This window comes from Numenius arquata, chromosome 1, assembly GCF_964106895.1.
Source record: "Numenius arquata chromosome 1, bNumArq3.hap1.1, whole genome shotgun sequence".
Classification (NCBI taxonomy): Eukaryota; Metazoa; Chordata; class Aves; order Charadriiformes; family Scolopacidae; genus Numenius; species Numenius arquata.
Genome location: NC_133576.1, coordinates 71,275,136 through 71,300,342, shown reverse-complemented (window position 1 = coordinate 71,300,342; position 25,207 = coordinate 71,275,136). Strand labels below are relative to the sequence as shown.

The following is a 25,207-nucleotide window of genomic DNA, read 5'->3' as shown; positions in this document are numbered from 1 at the left end:
GAAAAGAAAGGTATAATGAAAATGTTGCATCAGTTACTGAAACTTTCAAGCAAGTGCAGGATGCAGAAATTTAGGTCTCCTTAAGCTGCCTGAAGGGATTTCTGTGGGGCAATTCACAGTCAAGTCTCCCACATGTGGTGGGATTTTTTTATTATTTAAAACTAGTCAAGTGATGACATGATATTGTCAGCACTAGTTTTAATATCTGTTCAGCTTGGACGCTGAACAGAGCAGGGGACCTTCCCCACAGGGGAAAAAAGAAGCACCAGCAGCTGGCAGAATGGGTCTTTGCTGCTTATTCCTTTGGGGTCAGCAGGAAATAGGGGCTGGCAACTTTAACTCAATGTTAGTCAAGTGTCTGCACTGGAACTTCTTATAATATTTGAGCTTGTTGAAGCACTGGCCATTCCATTCGTCACCTGGATGCATACTGAGGCTCTGCTGGAGACCTGGGCAGAGTGTGCTCATGACTGCCTTCTAGCTGCAGGCTGGGGTTTCTTCTAGGGAAAGCCAAAGCAGAGTCAAGCTCTCAGCTCCCGTTTGCCCAGGCAGGGTGAGGTGGACAGTGCTAATGTTGTGCCAAGATGGGATTAACAATGGTTAATAAGACCCTTTCCTCACACACATTCAGCGACCTGAATGAAGACTTGATATATGAAGTGTCTTATTTAAGACACTTCAAGTCAAGATTGCTGCTTCTTGGAGGAATGAGTGGAAAAAAAACAGCAGTGCTGTAAGAGGAAAAAAAAAAATGTAGTGCCTTTATTGAATTAAAAAATGGACATTTCTTCAAAGTGTCTTTACATAACACACATGAAAACTTTGGCATCATTTGTATAAATATAATCAAAAGGAACAAATATTTTTTACAACACAGTATTTTGGCTCAGTAAACTTTCCTATGCCTAAAGGTAGAGATAACAAGTAGCAGTTTTTCATTCAATCTATTCCAGTCAGCAAAAATAATTCAGGAGGTCCGAGGTCGCTGGAACTCTGTTGGCTGGCCTGCATACTACGAGCTGTCAAGGTGGAAGCACAAAGTCAGTATCATACCCGAGTCCTCAGAGTACAAATACCATACTTCCAGTGTTTAGTCTTCACATTTGATATGGGGATCTTCTTACAGAAGAGTTCTGTGACCAAACCATACAGCTTCTGTCCTACTAAATTCTTCTGTCGATGTGAACAATTAACCTTGCTCAGATGGATCTCAGTAACTTCAGATGGATCTCAAGGGTCTTTTACCCTACAACAGGCTGTCACTGAAAAGACACTGTATTTAAAAGCAGACTGTGTGGAACAGCTGGCACTTAATGGCCAGAACTGATCCTTCCTTGACACTTCTGACATGAGCAAAACACAGAATGAGAACAGAATATAAGCATGTGCATTGGTCTATACATACATGACATTCACCAGTAAAACATTCCAGTACCATGACAGTTTGAAATAGTCTGGTGCTTCAAATGCACTTTTTTCCTTCTTACCCTGACATGAAGAGATTCTTACTCCATTTTGGCCAAACACACATTCAACTCACAAAGCTCAGAAGGCACTATCTCTCAGAAGCAGAGTTTCAAGTTTCCAGCACACACCAAGGTAAGCAAAGCACTTCAGGTGGGAGAGGAACCTATTTCCATTGGTTTTGCCACTTATCAGGCAGAACATGAGGGTCATGCCATCCCACATTGACCGGGCAGGTCTTCTGTCAGATGGCACTTCACACTATCAGTTTTGTTTGGTCGAGGGTGGAGGCATAAGAAGATAAACGCTTCAGCCACGAAAGAAAAAGCCAACACTGCAGTGTCAAAATGAGTAGATGAATTCTGAAGGATGCAGAACATGAGGTTTTTTTCAGATGAACAAGTGGAGATAACCAAAGCTCCAACTCAAAGGGAAAATTTCTGCCTAATACTGCATTAGCAACAGCCTTCAAGGACAGCTTGGAAAGTGAGGGAGCTTGACACGAGTAAGTTGCTTGTTCCAATATAAGGGAGCTGATGGGAAAAGACAGGCTGGAGTTTGAATGGGAGGAGAGCAAAAGGTGCTGCAAGAGAGAAGCTGATAGGACACACACAAGCATTCAGAGCTGCAAGCAGCAGTTAAAGGCAGTAACAGTCAAATCCTGAAGCAATTTGCCTCTCACACCTCTTGCTCCTATGATATTCATAGCTATAAACATGGCACGAAACAGATTTGATTTTTTTTTAAAAATCAACCAAATCAATTCCCCCCGGTGAAAAAAGAACTGATCATTACAAACTACAACACTGGCTACACACAAGTCAGAGTTAACAATTGTGGCATATATAATATTGTTAACAAATAAAAAAAATAAAAATAAATAGAAAGGATTCAACACGCACAGTAAGTTTTAACAACTTCCTTTCCTGAATGGCTGTTTAGAAGCTGTGACTCCAGCCTCAATTTATCCAGCCCCAGCCAAATTTAGTATACAGTCACCTGAGATTCCTTACATCATCAGGGCAGAGGGAAAGGAGAAAAGCAAGAAGTTGCAGGGGGTAACAAAGAGCATCTCTCTCTCTCTCTTTAAGCAGTACCAGCTATTTTAGCTCTTATTTTCAAAACACATTTGGAGCCAAAATGCATGGTCCCACTATACCTTTTCTTCTCCCATTGCACTCTGAATCCTCTGGGAACCATATAAACTCACTAATCTGGGAGAAAACTACCCCAAGGAAATGAAAGATTTCTGCCACATTAGCCTGTTCGGCCAGCTCCAGCTTTCAGAGCTGACAAATGCTACAGTCAGAACCTTGGCTGGGAACAGGAGGGAAAACCTGCTCTCCTTCAGCATCAGCAGCCCACAAGAAGTGGGTGCCCTGAAGCCCCTTGATCTGGTCCTTAAGGTAAGGCAGATGAAGCCAATGATTCTATACTCCCCATGAGAGAATATGTGTCATTAGCTAATTGTTCCACTTGGGTAAAACAAGAACAGATATATTAAGCCACTTAACTGGAAAAAAAAAATATCCTCTGGAGATTAATTTTTTGACTCAGTACAGCATTACAATGGTACTTTTACAATGTCTGCATGGAAAAAGTGACTAAAAATGGTACAGTTCTTTAAAATGTAAAAAAGATCAGGGAAAAATATTTATGCTTTGTCAGGTTCAACAGCACTTTTGGGAGGCTGAGATTGTCTCTCACTTTGTCTTTTGGACGATAACATACTGATATAGTAACAGAGGGATTTATCTTTCAGCAAACTGAACAAAGCAAATAAACTTGTAACAAAGAAGTTTTGTGTAATTTCACGGAATCACGGAATTTTCACAGTTGGAAGGGACCTCTAGAGATCATCTAGTCCAACTCCCCTGCTAAAGCAGGATTGCCTAGAGTGCGTTACTCAGGACTGCATCAAGGCGGGTCTTGAAAATCTCCAGAAGAGGGGACTCCACGACCTCCCTGGGCAGCCTGTTCCAGTGCTCTGTCACCCTCACCGTAAAGAAGTTTTTCCTCATATTTAAATGGAACTTCCTATGTTCCAGCTTGTGCCCGTTGCCCCTCATCCTTTCACTGGAAACCACTGAAAAGAGTCCAGCTCCATCATCCTTCAACCCGCTCTTTAGGTACTTGTGAACATAGATAAGGTCTCCCCTCAGCCTTCTCTTCTCCATGCTAAAGAGCCCCAGCTCTCACAGCCTTTCCTTGTAAGGGAGATGCTCCAATCTCTTAATCATCTTAGTTGCCCTACGTTGGACTCTGTCCAGTAGTTCCCTGTCTCTCTTGAACTGGGGAGCCCAGAACTGGACACAATATTCCAGTTGTGGCCTCACCAGTGCAGAATAGAGGGGGAGAATGACCTCCCTCGACCTACTGGCCATACTCTTCCCTATGCAGCCCAGGATCCCATTGGCCCTCTTGGCAACAAGGGCACATTGCTGCCTCATGGATAGTTTGCTATCCACCAGGACCCCCGGATCCTTCTCCTCAGTAGTGCTTTCCAGAAGATCCATTCCTAACCTATATTGGTGGCTGGGGTTCTTCCTCCCCAGGTGCAGGACCCTACATTTGCCCTTGTTGAACCTCATTAGGTTCTTCTCTGCCCATCTCTCCAGCCTGTTCAGGTCACGCTGGATGGGGGCACAGCCCTCTGGAGTGTCGGCCAGCCCTCCCAGTTTGGTATCATCAGCAAACTTGCTGAGGATACACTCTGTCCCCTCATCCAGGTCATTGATAAATATGTTGAACAGGACTGGGCCGAGTATTGACCCCTGGGGGACACCGCCGGTTACAGGCCTCCAGCTTGACCCTGCTCCATTAATTACAACCCTCTGAGTTCTGTCACACAGCCAGCTCTCAATCCACCTCACTTCCCCCTCACCTAGCCCACACTTCCTTAATTTTCTAATGAGGATGTTATGGGAGAGTGTCAAAAGCCTTGCTGAAGTCAAGGTAGATGACATCTGCTGCTCTCCCCTCATCCAGCCATCCAGTTATAATGTCATAGAAGGCTATAAGATTGGTCAAGCATGGAGCCGGTCTGCAAATTTCTTTTTAAAAAACGAAACAAAAACATTTACTGGCATCAACCATGCCCATTACATACTATCACAATTATAATTAATATATTTCCCTTCATCTCCAACCTTCAATCAAAAAAAAAAAGTTTTCTGTTTTTTTGATAGTTTTTTTCTCCTTCTATTTTTAATATCAGAAGAATTCCACCAAATCACAGTGCAATTCCTAGAAAAGGCCTCGTGTACTTCCAACGTGGTTTCCATGTCATCACTGTGCTACTGACGACATTTCAAGGCGTTCTGTTGATCTGGCCAGAAGAAAAAATTATTCACATCTGTAGATGAAGTTGTAGTACCTTCAATCCAGAAAATCTGGATAAGATTGTCTGCACAAAACAGATATATGTGACCTTCAATCAATCCATCACCAACTATGTGAAATGAATTAGTCATTAAGTGTCATTTTTCTTTTGTTATTTAGGCAGAATTAAAGCTTCTTGGTAACAAATGCAGTCGTGATGAAAATCCCTTTTTTCTGGATGGCATGTGGTAGCGTACTTTCTTCCAGAATCTAGTATGTGCTGAGTGAGACCTTTCCGAGACGTCCCCTTTCCATCGGATAGCCCCATGCTTTTGCTTAATATATTTGATGGATTCTGGCATGGTTGCATAATCTTGTATTTTTTCAAGTTCAATGAGAATTACTTTAATGCCATCTTGGATAAGAGCATTATACATGGCTAGATGCTTTTCAGACACATCTTCTAGAACACTGTAACAGGAGGGTTCCGGTACTAAAACAATTATCACTCTTCTACTTTGACGGATTTTTTCATCAGCAACGCTGATCACAGCTGTAGAGAAAAAGGTGCAAAATTAAGGCTGTATGTTTCTACTTTTTGTTACCAACACGTTGCAGCTGGTTCATTCCCTGTTTGATATCTGAGACAACGCAGTTTGCCTCACAAATAGGGATAGCATAAGAGCATGCAAGCAGTTACACTGGGTTAGCCAACAAGGAGAGATTTGGCCAATACAACACAACCCACATGTGTTGTTGATCCACCACCTGCATCAGACTGCATGTCTATATTCTTGTTCTGCATAAACAGGGAAGAGTTACCAACTATCTACTACTTATCTCACTAATGCCATTTTATTACCATCATTGAGGTATTGCAAAAAAACAAGTTCCAAAACCATACACCTAGATAAAACTATGATCTTTTTCCTTAAATGGCTTGTTCTCATATGCTTAACTGTTTTTTGTTACATGTAAGTGGAAGAGAAAGTACTCCCTTCAATGCCATTCCAGGCAATTCATTCTAACTCAGCAAAATATCGTAAATACCATACAAAACCCATATGGGTTAACCCTTGAGAACAGACTATTGCATTTTTTCAAGCTGGTAAGATAAAGCAGCACTTTAGATTCTACTGCTTGGGGAACGCTTCCTTCCCAAACCACTACCAAAAGCCTTCATATGTGTAAAAGTGATCCACAAACCAACTCATGTAGGTTTGTTCACACCCAATTATTTTTAAAACAAAAGCCTACTCTGCAAATTTATTGAATATTATCTTTTTAAAGTCATAAGATCAGGAAGGATTCTGAAGATTTTCATTATTTCACATCACATAAGCAGTCAGTGGGACAGACTTTGCAATTTTCAGTGTCAAATGCTAGAAATTTAAATTTGATGCACATTTGCACACAGAGGAAATCTCCAGAAGAATTTTAAAGCTTTGCACGGAGGGCAATGCTTTGTAAGACATTTACTAGGGACAAGTAGTTTTTGATACAGCTGGTCATTCCTGATAACTTACTGTTGCTTTGTATTCTTTTTTTTCCCCATCTGCACTGTCTAAGCATCCACTATACCCTGTATTGCATCCTGCTGGTTTGACAGCAATTCTCAGAGAAAACAAAAATGAAACAGTAGAGAGGACATCTTGTCAAATTGCACCTCAAAGCAACAGGCTCTTTTCACACCACTCACGAGACCTACTTTCTCATGTTTCCTGCCATTAGGCATCATTCACAATTCCTCTTTCCCTCAGCATCCTTCCATCTCCAGATGTCTAGGCTAGCCAGACATTGAAAAAACTTGGAAAAGCTAAATAACGACAAGGGAAAGGCCAAGATAAACAGACTTCATGGGAGCACACAGAGCTCTATTTCTCATTCTCCAAAAAGAATAAGAAAATCATAGCTCATTCAATGGTGGGAGATACTTAGAATCACATCTGATTGATTGCCTGTTTCTGACTAGTATTTGCAGCTGCCAATGAGAAAACTCAAGTGTAATTTGTCTTCAGACAGCTTACCTTCTCCTGGTAAATCATCTCTCCCAAATATGAAGAGGTTATATCCACACTGTCTTTCTAAGACCTCTGGCAGTATCTTCAGTGCAAATATATTTGATGAATACAAACAGCTCTCTCTGTTCTTTGGATACAGCACATAAGCATCATAGATCTTCCCATCTGAAACTAAAAAGGGAGCAACAGGAGTAATATAAAAATGGATTCTAAAGATACAAAAGCAAGCAAGCAAGCAAACAAACAAATAAACAAAAAAAAAATCTCTAAAGTCTGTTTTTTCCCCACTTGAATCATTGTTTTAGGTCCTTATCTTGCTATTATCTAAGCATGTGTACTAAGCCTGAAATATTTGTAGAATCAGGCCTTCTAGAATTCAGTATGCCGGATCTGAATAGGCAAGAGACCTGCAAAAATTAGGTAGGTTTGAATATTCTTTTTTGAACTCTAAATAAAAAAAAAAAATTGTATCACTGAATTATCCGGAAAATAGTGGTTCCAGTAGTACAACTGAGTACTTAAAATTCCAGCTGCCATATAACTCATTGGTCATTTTTATAACCTAGAGTTTCAAAACACAGCAACCACATAGACATGAAAACAAAAACAAAGTATTTGGCAAATTTCAAGGTCTGAATTGTATTAGATTTTTTGGAACAAATTTTTAGAAAGAACAAATTTAAAAGACTTTAAAGATATCTAACAGAACCTCAATACCTCTAGAAGATATTTTCTGTTTCTCTAGCCATGTACCATACTTCGGAAATGACCCATACTCTCATAGTCAGCATCCCATCAACATTTTTCTGAATGCCAGAAATTTACAGAGTAAAATAATCGGAAGTGCCTTCAAATTGAAAACAAAATGAAATTTTTCCCGGTTCATCTATGGAAAATAAAAAACACCCAACAATTCCACTGTATTGCGGCTTTCTGTAAAAACAGTAATTAAAAGAAGTCTGAACAACTGCTGTCAGAACAGCATTCAAACCACTGAAGTGGGTCTTCAGGGAAAGGAATGATAATACTGAATTCCTGGAAAGTTGCTGGTTTTTTTTTCCCCTGTAGATGCTATTGTTATCTGAACTAATTCTAAACATCCTAAAAACACGTTATCCTTTCAAAAATCCCAAGGAAGACCAATCACACTCCCTGAAGTTAGCTCATTGCTTTGCAAGGGAAGATGGAGGCTCATTACACCATACAGCACTGTTTACACAAACATTACCTTTTTTACCCAGGAAAGGATGGCAGGAGTCCCGATACCAAAGCACAATATCAATTTTGAAGATCTTGTAGATGAAGAGAGTAAAAAATAGTAAAAATACCAAAGAAATTCCTCCTCCAATTAAGTAACCCTGAATGTTACGAGCTGCAGCAGAGTGAAATAAGAAGGGAGAAAACAAACAAAACACTGTTACAACCTAGAACCAGAGAAAGACCAAAGAGATCTCCAAAATTGTCATTAAAATATTTTTTTTAAAAAAAAGAATTAATAGGACTGAAAGTTCTTCATGTATGCTTTCTGCAAATACTGTTATTTGGCAAGCCTACTTTTATCTTTCAGAGAAAAGATACCGTAGCAATGTGACAAATGAGGCTACTCTTCAGCTGAAACACCAAAATATTGACATATATCCCACTGCAGCAGTACAGTGAGAATTCTTGTACAAAATTATCAGTCAGCAAAAAAGTTGGAGGTGGGGAGGTGATTTCTTGATCGTGCTGTTCTCCCAGGACCAACCAGTTTTCCGTTGTCTCTAGCCTCTTCGAACATTTGTCATTGAACCTACTAATTTGTTGTCCTTACTAGATTTTTTGTCCTTAAAACAATCACTCTCTACAAACTGCATTTTTCCATTCATGCATATTAAAGGTTTTCTGAGGTTAAATCCTACCCAGACAATCTTTATGTAGACCTTGTAGTTATGTAACAAGCTAGAGCTCAGATCCACTTTCAGTCAATTATTTGTTTACAATGTGGCCAATTAAACTTAAGTTTGAGAATTAGATTTGTCAGAGGATTGGCTCACAGTTGACAAAAATCAGCTCAATACAAGGCTCAATAGACCAGAGACTCTACTGCAGCTACATTAAAAAAAACCAAAAGGGCATTTAGAATATCTGGTGATTTGCTTTTCCATGTATCTGGTTTTAAATGAAAGCAATACATTTCTTCAGCCTTGCATTTGAGTTTGTAAAGCCCACTTTATCTTCAAGTTCATCTACCAAAAAGAAAATTTCATGCTAGCCAGCAACAGGTCAAACTCATCCTTGTCTCTGAGCACAAGACCGGGGTCTCCAGTAACTGGCAGGATACTCCCAATGAACATGCATGAGCCTATCTATGAGATGACAACACAGCACATGCGTCAGTAATGGAAAGTCCATAACCTTTCCAAGCAATCTATTCAATTCCTTCACTATCATCATTGTTAGAGTTTCTCCTACTATATAAACAGGTATTTTTTTATTATTTTTTTTTCCTTTCTCCTGGCAATCTGAGCCCATTATCTACTACTGAAGGATAGGGAAACCAGGTCCACATATATATTCATGTCCTCTTGGCAGTCTGTACCACACTTTGTTATGTCTTTCCCCCAGCTCTTCTAGAGAATTGGCCAGTTTCACTGCTGTTCTAGACACACAATCTCCTCTGATCCACATGCTTCTTTAAGTACAAGTGTGTAGAATGAAGCACAGTATTCCACTGAGGTCTCATTCATTGTCTTCTCTCATTCAAACTGTTACTTTCTTTAATTTTGCTAAGAATACAACAAAAAAAAACTCACAAAAGAAAAGGTATTGAGCTGCATTGCCCACTTTGCTCAATGGTACGTCATGCAGTTTTATCTCTAAGTAGGGCGTTGTCAAACTGAGAAGTAAGCATAACCACTTTATCAAGCTGAGATCTCTTACCTGGGCGTTCCAGTTTGATATAGGCTGTAAATTGTTGAGTACCATATATGAAGTGACAGAAAAACTTATGAGCATAATCCTTTGCTTTCACTTTTGAAATGTTAAATTTTGTTCCAGATACAGCAAGTCCATGAGGCATCCTCTCTCTATCATTAAAAAAGGGTAAAAAGGAAATTTCTGTAGAGAAACTGAAATATCAGTGCTGAATACAGGATAGAGTAATCTACCCACAAATACAAGAACATGCATTTTTTACCTCTATATACCTAAGAAGCCAGCGAAGAACAGTAAATATCACCCCCGTAACAAACGGCTTCATGACCAGAGCTCACTTGGCATCTTCCATATACATTGGGTTGTTGGGGTTTTTTTGCTTGGTGGGGCAGAGTGCACCCCTAGCAAAGGGATGGCTGATACACCAGAGGGTTATGCTACCATCCCAAGGAACCTTGACAGGCTGGAGAAACGGGCTGACAGGACCCTCAGGGAGTTCAAAGCAAAATTCAAATCCTGCACCCGAGGAGGAATAACAAGTCCCCAGGCATCCTCAACTGCCTTAAGAGTGCTGCCAACAGGTGGAGGGAGATGATCCTTCTCCTCTACTCAGCACTGGTGAGTTCATACCTGGAGTAGTGGGGCCAGTTCTGGGCTACCCAGTACAAGAGATGTAGGGATTTACTGGAATAAACCCAGTGCAGGACTGTGAAAATGATTAAGGGAGTGGAGCATCTGTCATGGGAGAGAGCAGGGACTGTTCAGCCGGGAGAAGAGAAGGCTTGGGGGCAGGGAGTGGATCTTATCAATGTGTGTAAATACCTGAGGGAGGGAGTGGAGATGAGGGAGCCAGGCTCCTTTCAGTAGTGCCCACTGACAGGACAAGAGGCAATGAGCACAAACTGAAACACCTTCCCATCTGAAATTCCATCTGAACACTTTTTTACTGTCAGGGTGGTCAAACACTGGAGAAGTTGTGAAGTCTCCACCTGTGGAGATATTCAAAACCCAACTGGACACAGCCCTGAGCAACCTGCTCTATCTGACCCTGCCTGAGCAGGGGGGTTGGACTAGACAATCCCAAGAGGTCCCTTCCAACCTAAATGATTCTGTGAATGAAAGACTATTCAAACCAGTAATAACTAGTAATAAAAGCATCCAGGATTCTTTACACTGATGAAGCAGAGACCCTTCTAAGCATACTAGCAGACTCCCCAAGCCCACATTGTCTATAGCCAACAGCGCCAATGAACTTGGGAAATAATGACAAACAAAATTCACAAAACCTGGGTGACCCTGCTGTCAAATGACAAGAAACATGGTGATACTGCCTTTATGTCTGATATCTACTGCCACAAGAAGCTTGGAGATATAACGCGCTATCCTGCTAAATACCATCCTGCCTTAAGGTAGATTTAGAAGTATGAGGTGGGGGGGACCGCAGTAGGAAAGTATCTACAAACTGGCATTCTATGCTGTATACCAAAGTGACGTCACCTTATGTACCTAAGGAGGAAAACTCATTTTGCAGAACATCCTGAAGAACCAGTTTCTATTACAAGAATAATTGCCAGCAACTTCTGTCATGGGATGCCAATACATTTTGCAACATGTTCAGATTTGTTCACACCAGTTTCAACTTTCCTCCCAGCAGAGGAAAAGGTTACCTCCCCAGTGTAAGCCTCAGGTTCATAATGTTGGCCAGGCCTACAGTGTGGTTTGCTACTAGCAAATGCTCCACAAATTTAATTGCTGAGAAATTGCTACTATTTTTTTTTTTAATAAAACACTATTATTTCAATTAGATTCATTTCTCTGATAACTTGCTTTGAACTATTAATCCTAATCAGAACTTGCACAGGATGTATTTTGCACAACTCCATCTCTGGCATGGGAAAATTATCAGGCAGCGTAGTGATTAGAAACAGAGATCATTTCCAAGCAAACAAAAAAAATCTTACCAGAGAATTGCTTTGAGTTAAATATATTAAATGCTTCACAGGAAGATGTGTTTAATAACAGCACCGAGTTGGTTTTGGAAGAAGCTGCAGTTGTTAAAACTTTAATCATAAATACACAGAGTTGCACATGTGTCTTAACTGGTGAAGCTCAGAAACTTCATGCCCTAAAGAATAATGGATTTAGTTGTGCCTTAGAGACCATAAGCTGGGGCCCTAATATTTACAGCAAACAACTAAGTATATGGATCTATAATGAAAGTAATAATTCCCTCTAAAGAAACTTGGAGACAAAGTAGAACTAAGATTTCTTCTGGAGGCCAGATACAGAAGAATGGAAAAGATCTTTTAAAAAGCAGTCTGCAACCTAACTCTCTAGCCATATTTTGCACTGATGATGGCACTTGGTGGGGACAGCAATGCTTCTGCATGAGTGTGATCAGCTGAGATTTTTTTCTTTCTTTCTTCTTTGCACTACGTTTTAAGGGTTATATTTAACAGCAGCAATTAACACAATGAGAAAGCAAACAGTACATCCACACTCTGCTATAGCACAGACCAGTCACTGGGTAACAAAGGTCCTGCTCTCTTGAAAGAATTGCTGGTATTATCAGCTTAATCTGTGTTTAATCTTCCTGAACATAAAAAAAAAAAAAAAACCAAACCCAAAAAAACCAACCTAAATGTTCTGCAACAAGAGCTTCTGCTTTGTGTTCTTCAGGATTAGCAGCCATGTCTGTACTTAGAAAACAACCAACTTCACAAATAAAAATAAGTTGGATGATTCTTTGGTTTTGGAACAATCTATCCTTCCCATATTAATGACAGTTGGCAGGCTTTAATCTATTTGCAAAAAGGATTGCATAAGAACAAATGCATAAATAAACCTTACAAAATTATGTTTCTCAACAGCATTATAAAAACCTACATATGATTGCTTCATTACATTTGCATCAGATACATCAGTATTTATAATAAATTGTTTGGGGTTTTTTTTAAAACCAAACAATAAGAATATAATTTACTTGACGCAGACTTCTAATCAGTCTTTCAGTGTCCACTGACACTTGACTAGTAGTTAACTTTATGATGAAACCACCGCAAATTACTGCAGATTACTTCACCTACAAATGCACTTACAATTCAGTGTATAAGGATACTTACTCATAAAACTGTTCCATGTAGGTGCTATCAAAGCTATCAACATCCTCATCATTAACTTGCCAGAATGGAATCAAGCCATTTATGCCACTTGATATATTACATTCCATAACTACATGAGAGCCTACAAAAAAACATTTAAATATGGCAATTCAAGGTCTTGTAACAGAAGCAGGATCAAGTGATTAGGGATTAGCTGGGAAAAGGAGCAATATCGAAAAACCCACTTACCTTATAAAAAGCAGAATCCTTAAAACTCATCCATTTGTAACCCACACTCAGGTGTCTCTGATCTGTATATAAATTCCACCCTAAATGTAGGTGTCTAGATTTTCACATCTACATGTAAGCTAGATGTCTAAGCTAGTAACAGAGTTCAGCTGTGCTGAAGTCCACTCACATTAAAGTGAATCAACTGAATGGCTCTCCAGACTCCACTGAGTCCACTGAAAGATCTCCAGGGCTCAAATCAGTTGCATGTACACAATATGATGACATCCAAGATGCTCTCCAGCATCCAAGGCGTCTGTATGGAGCTGGCAGATAGGACTCCAGATCCTCAGGAAACCTGTACTGCTAGAGACCACCCAAAACAGCACTAGACATCTATGTGCAGGCAACTGAATCGAGCCCTTGTTGACAACAGCAAGAACTAAGCACCCTATCTCACATGCAGATACCCACGTGTAGACAACTACACCCTGGAGCTGAATCCCGTTCTTAGTGACCAATGATATCTTTGCTCCAGACCAGAGTCTTTTGGCCAACTCTGTCCACTGGGATGGTTTCTGAATACTCTCACAATCTGCTCCCAGAGCAAGCTCACCTGTCACTCAGCTCCTCTGCCATCAAGAGTCCAGATCTTACAGAATGTCTCAGTATTAAGAAAGCAAGCCAAGTTGCAGAATCTATTTATTGCCAATGTACCTCAGAGAGCTCCATTTACAGGAAGGTAAGCAGCTTTCTTGGGAGTCCCCTCCTTCTGTATTTTATCCACAGAAGTCTTGATTTGTTAGGAGAAGGTGGGCTTTCAGTTCACCTATGTAAAGATCTCAGTGTTTCATTTCCTAGAACCACATTAGATCTAGACGCTTCCAACAAGGGATAGTCTATCAAAAGTATGGAATAAGCCTTCAGCTCACATGCAAAGCAGTTACTTGAACAAGAGTTCACATAGAAATCACAGATTCTCCCCAACGTCTTCCTTCATGTCCTTCCAGCACAATACTGAATTTTTCTAAAGATGTGGTTTAGTGCATAGCACAGCTCTTCAAAAGGAAGAAAACCCCTCAAGTGTTCCATGCCCTCCATTTCCATAAATTTGTGAATGTACTAAGTTTCTACCTAACCTCCTGCCATTTCTCATTCAAAAAGCATACAAGTGTTTCCAGGTTCTGCCCCACAGCCAGGCATTTAATAAGAGAAATGATAATTTTTTTCCCCCCAGCATTCCATTAAAGTACTGGACAGAGAATATTACTTTTGAATGGCAGTGTCTTTAAAAAAACAAAAACAAAAACCCCCACAAAAAATCTTCACCAACTTCCTTTGAAGTGATTCCCCCCCGTAGTAGGGAATCATTTGTAGTTGCTCAATAGCCACAATAAACCCACTTTGTAGGTTTCTTCAGTAGCCACAATAGGCTTTGTGTCTTCTTTAGTCTCACCTGTGACTGCTTTCCTAATGTCTGTAAGGCAATCAAGGTTTGTTCATCTTAGCTGGTCTAAGGCATCCAATAACACATCAGCAACTTCTAATTAATGCAGTGTCCAAGCCATAACAAATATGAACCAAATGCTATTCTAAAATAAGGAGTCTAAACAAGTCCCATAACACATCTTAATACAGGGTGAGAGTCACAGGCAGCCTCTGGGGTAATAATTGGTCAATTCTCCATTTTCTCAGCAAGTACTACCAAGGATTAAGAAAATTCAAAAGGATATCTTCAGTAAATTAAAGAGCCTTTAAGGGCCTACGCAGATCAGACTCCTTCTGAGTAGAGGCTGCATCGGTAAGAATTTTTCTGAATTAAATAGGATGTCATAACTAATTAACAGTCAGAACTGGGGATGAAATATACATGGTATTTTAATGGGTGGAAGATGCAGTACAGAGAAGCCCCACTGTAGTATTACTTCATTTCTTCCACAGTTACAATTACAAAGGAAAAGTTTCCACACATAAAGATTAGGGTTGTATGAGGTAAAAAAAAAAAAAAACAACTGTGGAAAGCCTGCCTATTTCAACCTAAGATCTGGTGAACAAATTTCCTTATTAGTGGAAGAGCACAAATACAGCTTTTCAGGCATGTAATTGTAATGAAGCCAGAGAAGATGTAATTACCAGGAAAGAAGAGGCTGCTGAGCCATTTCAGGGTATTTCCAACAGAATTAAATAACCATCTGAAGACTGTAGGACTTAAGTCCTTAAAGTAATACTGTTTGTATCAGATCCTGAATATTCCCATTGTTTAAAATAAAGCCTTCTGGACTCTCAAGGAACACGAGCTATTAAAGCTCATTCACTATTCTGGTCAAAATCTATTAATCCTCACCAGAACCTGGCAACTTCAGAATAAGGTATCTTTCACAAGCTGTTGAGGTCAAAAAATAAAAAAGATCAAATAAAACCAAAACCAAACCCCCAAAGCAACTGCAACTAAAACAAAAACACAAAACCCACCAGTATTTCAGTGCTGTTCACTTCAGCTTAATACCATATACTCAAAGTTAGAATTTGGGCCAGAGAAAACGTTTGAGATAATGTGAAAAGCAGCATAAAGCCTCAACATGAGAAAAGAACACCCAATACACACAGTATTCACAAGCTCAATGTAAGAAAAAGCAGAAGCAAAAGTAGCTGTTATGTGAGACTACCATCAGTTTGATTTACATAAGAATAATCCCCAATGCTCTGGCTTCAGCTCCCATATGGTACCAGAGCCCCAACGCAACCTTTCCACAGAGCTTCTCTAATGATCAAATTGGTAATAATCCTTCCTCAAAATATTACAGAATAGCTTAGATCCTGTACTAGGAAATTCTAGTAAATAGCTAATCAGACTTCTCCAAAATCAGTTAATGCCCTTTTTAATCAAATAGAGACTTTGTTTGAAACAATTCTACTTGGTGAAAAACAAGAAAAAAAAATTACAGTACATGCAGCTCCAAAACTCGTTCTTCTGGACTACATCAGTAGAACACTGCTCTGTCCAATATATGTTGCAATCTAAACACATATAGGTTTACTTATGAAAAGACTTGCATACCATATACTTGGCACATAGAATCACAGAATAATTGAGGTTGGAAGGCACTTTGGGAAGTCTCTAGTCCAATTTCCCGCCCAAAGCAGGGCCAGCTCTGAGGTGAGACCAGGCTGCTCAGAGGTTTATACAGTCAGGTTCAGAAACCTTCAAGGACAGAGACTGCACAACTTCTCTGGGCAGGCTGCTGCACTGCCTGGCTGTCCTCAAAGGAAGACATTACTCCTTATATCCAGAATCCCTTATTTAAGAAATTACTAAGACAAACAATTGCTGGTATAGCCATCAACTAGCAGCTCACTGTTTCACAAAAGATTAGTATCTGAAACCTTTCATCACCCTAGAACAAGGAATAAAATCCAGGCTGTGGAGGGAAGGGAGACAGGAAACATACAGGAGGAGGAAAAACTACTGAACTAGTCAACTGGTAACTATGCTAACATGTTACATGTATGTAACCGTATTTTCACAGATACTGAGGATATGTCAAGACATAGACACTGAGAAGCATTAAAAAGGACAGATGGCAATAATAAGAAAAATAAATAAATGTGTTCCACCTCACACTGCTGGTCAAGAGACTCCAATCTTAGGCACACAGTTTTCCCCCCGCCAAATCATGTTCTGTGATCTGTCCTCCAGATATCCTCAATCCATGTGCCTATCTCCCAGTCTTACCTAAGTCAGTGGAACTGTTCACGTGTTACTTCAGAAGGACCAGGAGCTTACTTGTTTTACTGAATGTTAATGATTTCTTAAATAGTCATTACTTACCAAGTTCTACTTCAATTGTGTTGTTGTTTGGATAAATAAACTCTGGTTTCCTCGGTCTTTCTAACAGAAACAAAGAGAAAAATAAAATCTTCAGGCAAAAGGAGTTCCACAACTTAATTCAACGAATAGTTTTACAATGGTTTTGTTTTATTGTTTGGTACTATTGAAGTGCCATACTTAATACTAGTTTCAAATTTACAACAGAAAATTTCTCATATGGTTTGCTGTACTCTATCCAAATTATTCTGGTTTAGCTTTCAAATTAAAAGGCTTTATCTTACCTTAAAAATACTTTTTTTAAAAAATCTCAAATTTACTGGAAGTCAATATAAAAGTAATATGAAAGCAGAAACTAAAACCAAAAAATGCTATTAACTTCATAAGAAAGAAGGGTTAGGAAGAGAAAGAGGGATTGGATCAACAACTTCCTATAGTACATGAAAATCTATTTAAGAGTAAATAAGCACACACTTAAACTGAGCTGGAATGGTTTCATTCTGCACGATGTATAGACTAGCTGCTAACAACCCACTGTTCTTCTATCACCTTTCTAAAGTCAGAATTTTGATTTAATCTAAAAAGATGGACACTACCTCCAACCAACTTTTCTGATAGCACTACTGTCATGGTACTGGTCAGGCCATCATCAATGCTGCCTACAAAGAAGCAATCACAATGATCATGGCAATAAATGACAGTACTGGGAAAATGGCAGCCAGTTTTGAGTCTTGTGTGCCAAAAAACACAACCAAGTGCAAACAGTAAGTCAGTCCTTTCCAGAGGAAGATTTATTAATTTTATAGCATTTACACAGTTGGCCACACCTCCTTTCTCAACAACTGACATTATAGTGAACTTTGTAAGCAAGTTCACAAACTGGGCTACAAGCAGGTGTTTTGCTGTGATGGCCTCAGCAAAAATAAAATTCCTTTTTTTTTTTTTAAATAATTTAATTTAATAGTGCATTATTTGTTTTAGCAATAAAAACCCCCTCCACCCCAGTAACAATTGCTTCCTTCTAATTCTCATTCCTAACCCTGCATTTCTCATTTCCCCATGACAATTCTTCCTCAGAAGCAATGCTCAAGGGTAGCAACATGCATTATTGTATTCTAATTTTACATTCAGGAAAGAATTAATTAAAGAAGATTTGCAATTGATTTCACAGAGCAGAAAATTAACATGCCAAATAGCTTATGCCTGTATACAAATATTTACAGCAGAGCCAAAAAGAGAAGAGAATAACCTCAATGCACTCACCTTTAACCTCTAGACTCACGGTTCGTGAAACATTATATTGTTTTCCCATGTAGGTGTATATCATACGGCATGTGTAGTTTCCTCTGTCTTGTACATTTGCATTGTGAATCCAGACAGCATTTTCACCCTCTGCCAAAAGAAGTCGCTTGTCTTCAAGAAATCCAGGCTTACACTCCTAAATATATCAAAAGTACCTGTGATTTAAAGGGAACTAATAATCTGATAATTAAATAAGTTACTGAGCTCTACGAATCATTAAAATGCTTGCCAAATACTGATTTTTTGGAAAGCCACAATGTGGGTTCTTACCTGAGCTTCGCTACGCTCTAACACGAAGCCTGATGACATCTTGCTGCGTTTGCATTTTTAAGAATGCAAAGACTGCAGCCAATCCTTGAAGTTTTCAAATGCAGTGTTTTAGTTCACTGCCTTTGTTTAATAGCTTGACAGTTTTCTGTCTCAGGTGTAATAATAGTCATTACACAGGTAGCAGAGTTTATGAGAATACATGCCTGCATTCCTACTTCACTGAGATGAACGAGAGCTGCCGTAGCAGTGCTTCATGCTGATGGGTGCATTGCTGTTTCTGTGGCAATGCAAACGCAGTGAAAAACTTCCTTCTCTTCCCTGACCTATAAGCAGCTTAGAATTATTTCATCTCAACAGAGGATGTATAGGTGCAGCACCAAGGTTATTTTACATATACAAGTAACTACTTTAATACCAGCATCAGAATTAAGAGTTGAACCACTTTAGAATTCTACCTTAACATGGGAAAAACACATGTTTCTAAGCTTGCACAGTCTACAGAGTACTTTTTACAGAAACAGAGCAAGAGGCATAAGAATGCCACACCATGATCAAAAGACAGGACAGGCCTAATATTCCGTGAAACTGAAATAATTATGCAGAGCCTTGTATTTCAGGAAACATACAAGCTTTTCTACATAAAATAATCAAAGGACAAACTAGATTTTCACAAACAACAAACCGAAACACACAGTTTTAACTCTGAAAAAACTTCCAATCCAAAAATGAACAATAGTTTTTTTTTTAAATGCCTCCTTACATCGTATCTCCTTACACCTCCCCAATAGTGTAGCAAGACAGACACCTTACACAAACTGTAGAGAAAATAAACCTTCCCTTCCAAAAGCTACTTTTCACAGTTACTTCGTAAGACATTTTAAATAGAATATTTTGTATACACATGCACAATACCTTATACCAGTGTACTTCAGGCTGATTATTGTCTTCATCTTTAAAAACATCTAGATCAGGGCATATAATCTTTCCAGTATTTGTGCTTGTCACTTTTTGTTCAAACTTCATTTTTCCGTTAAAACACAAACCGTTATCGTTCTCAAAAACTGTTAACTTTATAGTTTTGTGGTTAGTGTGGTTAAGCCTCCTGTAATTAGAATATCAAACAAGTCAGGTCATTAATAATAATGTTCCTTGTTTCCAGCAAGTCAGGAAGCTTACAGAGGGACTTCAGCATCCCCACCAGCCTTGCCTCTAACACCCCTGCTACAGCCCCCCTAGCTCTTAAACATCACCCTCAGCTCCTCACCCCTTGTTCCAGATCGAGAGATGGGAATAAGCTCTGATTTTGTGTCATGAGCAGAAGTAGGGTCTGCTCTGGGAGCACCAGCAGGGATGCCAGGACTGCTCGGAGCTGTCGCTCTATGGAGGCCACAGCACCAACCCAGCCTTGCCATTTTCAGCGTTACATTTACCAACACACAGTAGCCCAGGGCAACCCAAAACATATCTGCACTGGAGCACTTTCAGCGCCAAATGAAAAGGAGAAGACAGGTTCATCTCAGCATTCCTTGGAGGGACATACCAAGAAAAACAGGTGGTAACTCTTAGCAGAAGAGAGACAGAGCTTTTGAATAGCATATACATCAAGGTGCAGTATCAACGTGAAACCACTTCACACCAAGAGCTCAACAAGAACCAGTGGTACAGTAGCTCTGCAGAGAAGAGATTGCACTAAAAACCAGAAGCCTATGCCAGAAGTAAAGGAATACTTTCTATTAATTCATTGCTCAACTCTTCATTTCCCAATGCTACGCTAAAGGAGAAGTTTCCAGAAGAGTGAACTTGCATGCTTTGATAGTCCTTGCTTCAACTTCTATATACTGCACCTTGACAAGCTCTGTAATTAAAGTTTAAGTGATTGATGCATAAAATTTAGCCTACAGTTAACACAACTGAACTTTAGCAAGTTTTTTGTGCTGCTGACATTATGCAAGCCAGGGATGCAAGATGCCCACAGGAACATCTCTCATAGCTAGATTAACTAGAAACATAGCAAGAAAGACTAAATTAAAATTATTTAACTGGGTAGCTTTGAAAGGATTACATTTCTTCTGACTTCCAATTTTAGCTTCATTTTCGACTCTGGAGCAGGAAGATGCAAAGGCCTGCAACTTGTGCCTATGCTGGAAGTTTTTGCTGATCACTGTTACCACATTCACAACACAAACCCCTTCAGCATAACTGGTGTACCGTATGCACACCAGTACACACAACTACACACTACTAAAACAAATTTTGGGTCACCCAAAAAGCCTGAATTGGCTGTTCTCAGTGTCCTGTGGAAAGGTCATGAAGAAAAGAACCATTTCTGTGTGCTTTCCCAAAATTAATTTCCTATCCAGCACACAGTGAATTTCAGCCATTATAAGTAAGATTTGACCACCTGAAGTGGTGAAGTCCAGCGCGCTAATCTGAGCTGTAGATACAGCAAGAGCTTTAAAATACTGAAGAGGTGAAAAGAATCTATTCTTTTTTTCTTCTTTGTGCACTCAGATCTTTTGAGGGATGTGTTACTTTTGCTGTCTGTAAAGCTGTCTAGCACATTGTTTTGCTCTTCACATGCATTCTCATTTTTGACCAGTAATATTTGGTAATGTTTTAAAATGAAAAATAAGAATTAATTTCTGCCTTTTAATTTGTAAATTTCTAAAATGATTCCCAAAATTGCTAAGCTCTCCAGAAAGTCTGTATGTGGTGATGCTGCATAACATGCAGAGTTTGCTCCCCTTAGATCCTTCTTCCATTTAACCATGTCCAATGAAGAAACCAAAATGTTCTCCTGATCTGTCAGTATCAAACAGCAATTTGAACACAGGAAAAACTGAAGCAGTTAAGACTTTTCCCTGTGACCTTACATTTCATCCAAAACAAACAAAAAACACACACAGACCGTTGTTAATATTATGCTTTAAGATAAACAGCCTTCTGTATGAACCACTTTTGCAATGCTACACCTGTGGAAGAAAAGGGGAAAAAAGGCAGCATGCAGAAACAAAAAGCATGGTCAAAACAGTGCTTTTAACTGATCTAAGCTCTCTACCTACACCAAAAATTCTGGACACTCAAGTTCCACAAATATATTACCACACTCATAAGCGTTAGCAACCCAGTTGTTCCCCTCCTCCCTTCCTTACCTTACATGACATTCATAAAGTCCAGAATCTTCCAGTGTTGCAGGGATAAACCAAAGCAAGCCCTCTCGCTGATGGATCCTGGCATCTCTCTCTGTGGTTACTGGTGTAGCACTACCATTTTTATACCATGTGAGATTGTAATCAGGATGAAGCATTGGCAGTGTAATTATTGGGCAACTGACAGCTGTAGGTTCTCCAACAAGCACAAAGTAATTACAAATAATACATTCTTCTATGAAAAAAATAAGAAAAAAATTATCAATGCTTTTAATCCGCATACTTTTTATAAGTACACAGAATTAAAAAATAAAATTTGTGTAACAATTTACCATTAAAACAATCATGCAGCCTAGCAAACATTTTTTTAAAACATCAGCCAAAAAAATACAAGAGAAAGAAGGACAGATGCTGCAAGAAGTCAGTACATTACCAGTTTAGCACAAACAGGGCAGACCATTTGACTACAACGCAGATTCTAAAAGCTTCCAAACGTTTGCAGACACCTGCAACACTGAATTCCTATCAACTGCAAAACATATGACTGAGCCGATTTTAAAAATCTTGCTGAATGACTGTAAAAATACAAAGCTAATGTATTCAATTTCAAAATAAAAAAGTCTTCAGTAATCTTTGCAGTCCCACCACCTTCCTATCACCTAATTTAAAGATTTCCAAGTAGGTCCCTATGGAGATATTCAGACACACTCACATTAGACTGCTTATGCAAGAGCAGCAAGACAAGCATCATTAACTTATGTAGCCCTAAACTTCACTGAAAAATTAGATCTACCATGAAAAATATTACTAATTAATTGTAAAGGAAATTAAGCCCTACTGCTTTAAGAACTAGAGCTACAGCATCTCTCTTAAAGAAGGCATTCAACAGCTAATTTTAAGTGAAGGAAGCCAATCTCTTTGGACTTTCTTAAAAGGAATCAGGGAGAGGCTAATCAAAGCTTCAGTATCCTAAATTTATGTGGCTAGATTTGAAAATATTAATGTCAATTTGTCCATTTCATCCCCAGCACAACTTCAGTCCAAAAAGAGGCATTCAGTATATCTTCGATATGATGAAGGAAAAACAAACCCCAAATCCAATATTTGCTCTCAGTAACTCTTTCCTACTAAATACACACAATTCGTCTCTTGCAGGTTTTCTTTTTTAAAATGGTAATTTTGCCAACGTATTTAACTTACCAGCACTGAACAGCGGTATCAGTAGAATGAGATGACCAATGACGAAAAACGTAGATGTCATCTTTTGCTGCAAAGAAGAATTTTTTTCCATTAGTGTGGTAAGAGTGTTCAAGCTACACTGCCCTCTGCACCCTGCATTACTCCTTAAAAACAAAAGTCAGAAGAAGCATTAGTCATCTCGGGGAGGGGAAAAAGGGTTTGATAATTTAACCCCCGCCTTTGAAGATTTCAATTACAGTAACTGTTGGCCTCCACAGAAGGGTGCTCAGTTTTCAGCTTTCTACTGAAATTTGTCCAAATTTCTACTGGAATAACTCTTGCGTACAGTGTAATTTTCTTTTGCCAGCATAGTTAAGCCAAAGACAAAAAAACCCCCAACCCTCTAGCATAGACAAGTTATGCTAGCATACAGTGATTTAAGCTGTACTGTGTAATTTAGAAACCAAGCTTGATTAAGCTACTCCTCTTTCCACATGTTTATGAGAGACACAACCACAGAGATGTATGAGGTTTCATTCTTTGAACTGCTCTCATACAGTTGAGGCAGCACCCCTTTTAAGAGCGGATAAACTTGTAGTTCTTTGCAGGAGGACAAGCACACTGTAACTCCAGTGTGATCTGGCACTTAAATTGGAGCCTAAAGTCAAACTTGTGTGGAAACCGCAGCTAATATGTATTGCTGTGGTCAGACACAAAACGAAGTGTTCAAGACTTGTAGTTTCATTTCACACCTCAGGTCTCCTTTGCAGCTTTCTCTAACAAAGACATGACTGAACAGACACCCACTGCCCTCATGGCCCGCAAGTGGCTTCCATGAAACCTCTACATCTTAACCAAGTCCTGCTCCCCTCTCAGGTGCACATCCTTTTTCTTGGCAAGACATCATCAGAGCCTTTCCTAAGCCTTTTACTGTCAGATGGCAAACGCTTAACCCCTTCCCTTCTGACAGCTCCCTGTAGGTTAAGGTGTGCATTTAGTTGTCTTGGCTTTCCTCGGTTCCTGACCAATTTGCATGCTGCTCCCTTTCAATCTAACACAATTTGGTTTCCCACAGAGCTGTCCACTGCAAAACATTCATTGCACAGATCCTAGTTAATATTTGCCTTCTAGCCAGCTAGAAATGGCTGGAATAATAGATGGTATTCCCCGAAAAAAAAAACCACATCGCCTTGACTTACTTTTATATCCAACGTAGTTCACTTTAGTGACAAATAAGCCACACCAGCTCCTTCTTTTGAAGCATTTCATAAGCAGAAGTGTTGGGGTAGTAGGAAGGGACACACAGAGTAGAGTTCAACACTTTAATATAACAGCCTCCAAGTATGTACTTCTTTTGGACGGTTTATCTGACAAAGCACTCATACCATAGTCTTTATTTAGTTGCCTTGTATGTGGTTTTCCTGTAACTTGCCAGGGAGCTGATCATCATTCTTGGAGTTTCAGTTTACCTATAAAGAGTGGAAAAGGGGAGCGGAGAAGGGGAAAACAAGATTTTACAAAACACATCATTTGGACAAAGTAAATGATAAGCTCAAAAACTTCACATGTGCAGAGAGAATGGCAATTTCACTGATGACATTGCCTACATACTTAGTTTGGAAAACTGTTTCAGCACAAAACTTCCTGGGCTCAAAGGAAAAATGTACGTGAAGTCCTTCAAGAAATAAGGAGAAAAAAAACAACAACAAACAAACAAAACCCCACACTACCAACCAATCGTATTTGTGGTTCGAGCTACTAAAAAAGAAAAAGGTTTGATTTCCAAGTTACTTTCCTAATATTTATCTTCCCATAGTTAAAATATAACTTATTGCTGTTCCTTCAAATTTCTAAAATTACCATATTGAAAACCAAAATACAAAACATGCAGACCTAATTTAAGATACTGACATTCTGTTCTCTGCAGGATGTCTGTTTTCACAGAACTTGCCCTTTTACTTGCCTTAGGCACACTGCCAACTTTAAATGCCATAAGAACACATTTATAGATATATTGGGTCCCTAAGTCTGCATACTGCAGAATTAGCAAACTTGACCTTCTTGCAAATAATTCATAAATACATGGCATGACGTTGTGTTGCAAAAGCCAACACAATGAAAAAACACTCAAGACAGTAGCACAGAAAGCATCTAAGCCCCTCAACTGCATATCAGCAAGTCGTTGCTAATTTAACTGGCTTTCAGTATTGATCACTCTCTATGGGGACCTGCAACAGCAATGGTGACCAATAGATCCTTTGCCTTTGAGGCACACATACCTAAGAACACACAAATTGTCCTTCAAAGGCAGCTCATTATCATCTCTGCAAGCAACTTAATAGCATAGAGGCGTAGTGCCCCAATTTAGTGGCATACGTATATGAAAGAACAGCATTAACTTTTTAACTTTTGGATGGAGAACCAAACCCAGGT

At 39.3% G+C, this 25,207-nt stretch overlaps 1 protein-coding gene across 1 annotated transcript; it reads right to left on the bottom strand.

Annotated features, from left to right (window-relative positions):
• Positions 1–739: 739 nt before the first annotated feature.
• Positions 740–22,886, bottom strand: LOC141463651 (interleukin-1 receptor type 1-like). Its single transcript, XM_074146219.1, has 10 exons — positions 22,796–22,886; positions 21,599–21,830; positions 19,359–19,548; positions 18,138–18,312; positions 16,878–16,937; positions 12,842–12,962; positions 9,726–9,871; positions 8,035–8,178; positions 6,813–6,977; positions 740–5,338 (listed from the first exon to the last, which is right to left on the bottom strand). Exons 1-10 carry the CDS (start codon positions 22,884–22,886, stop codon positions 4,962–4,964), a joined length of 1,701 nt encoding a protein of 566 aa, XP_074002320.1. The 3' UTR covers positions 740–4,961.
• Between the last annotated feature and the right edge of the window lie 2,321 nt (positions 22,887–25,207).

What these genes read in the sequence shown, in the direction of transcription:
- LOC141463651 (XM_074146219.1), bottom strand. Translation starts at nt 22,886, where the DNA reads ATGGAAAAAAATTCTTCTTTGCAGCAAAAGATGACATCTACGTTTTTC. An exon ending in CTTTATGAATGTCATGTAAG is followed by an intron (nt 19,549 to 21,598) that starts GTAAGGAAGGGA and finishes TTCTAATTACAG; the next exon opens with GAGGCTTAACCACACTAACC. An exon ending in AGATGATTTACCAGGAGAAG is followed by an intron (nt 5,339 to 6,812) that starts GTAAGCTGTCTG and finishes TTTTCTCTACAG; the next exon opens with CTGTGATCAGCGTTGCTGAT.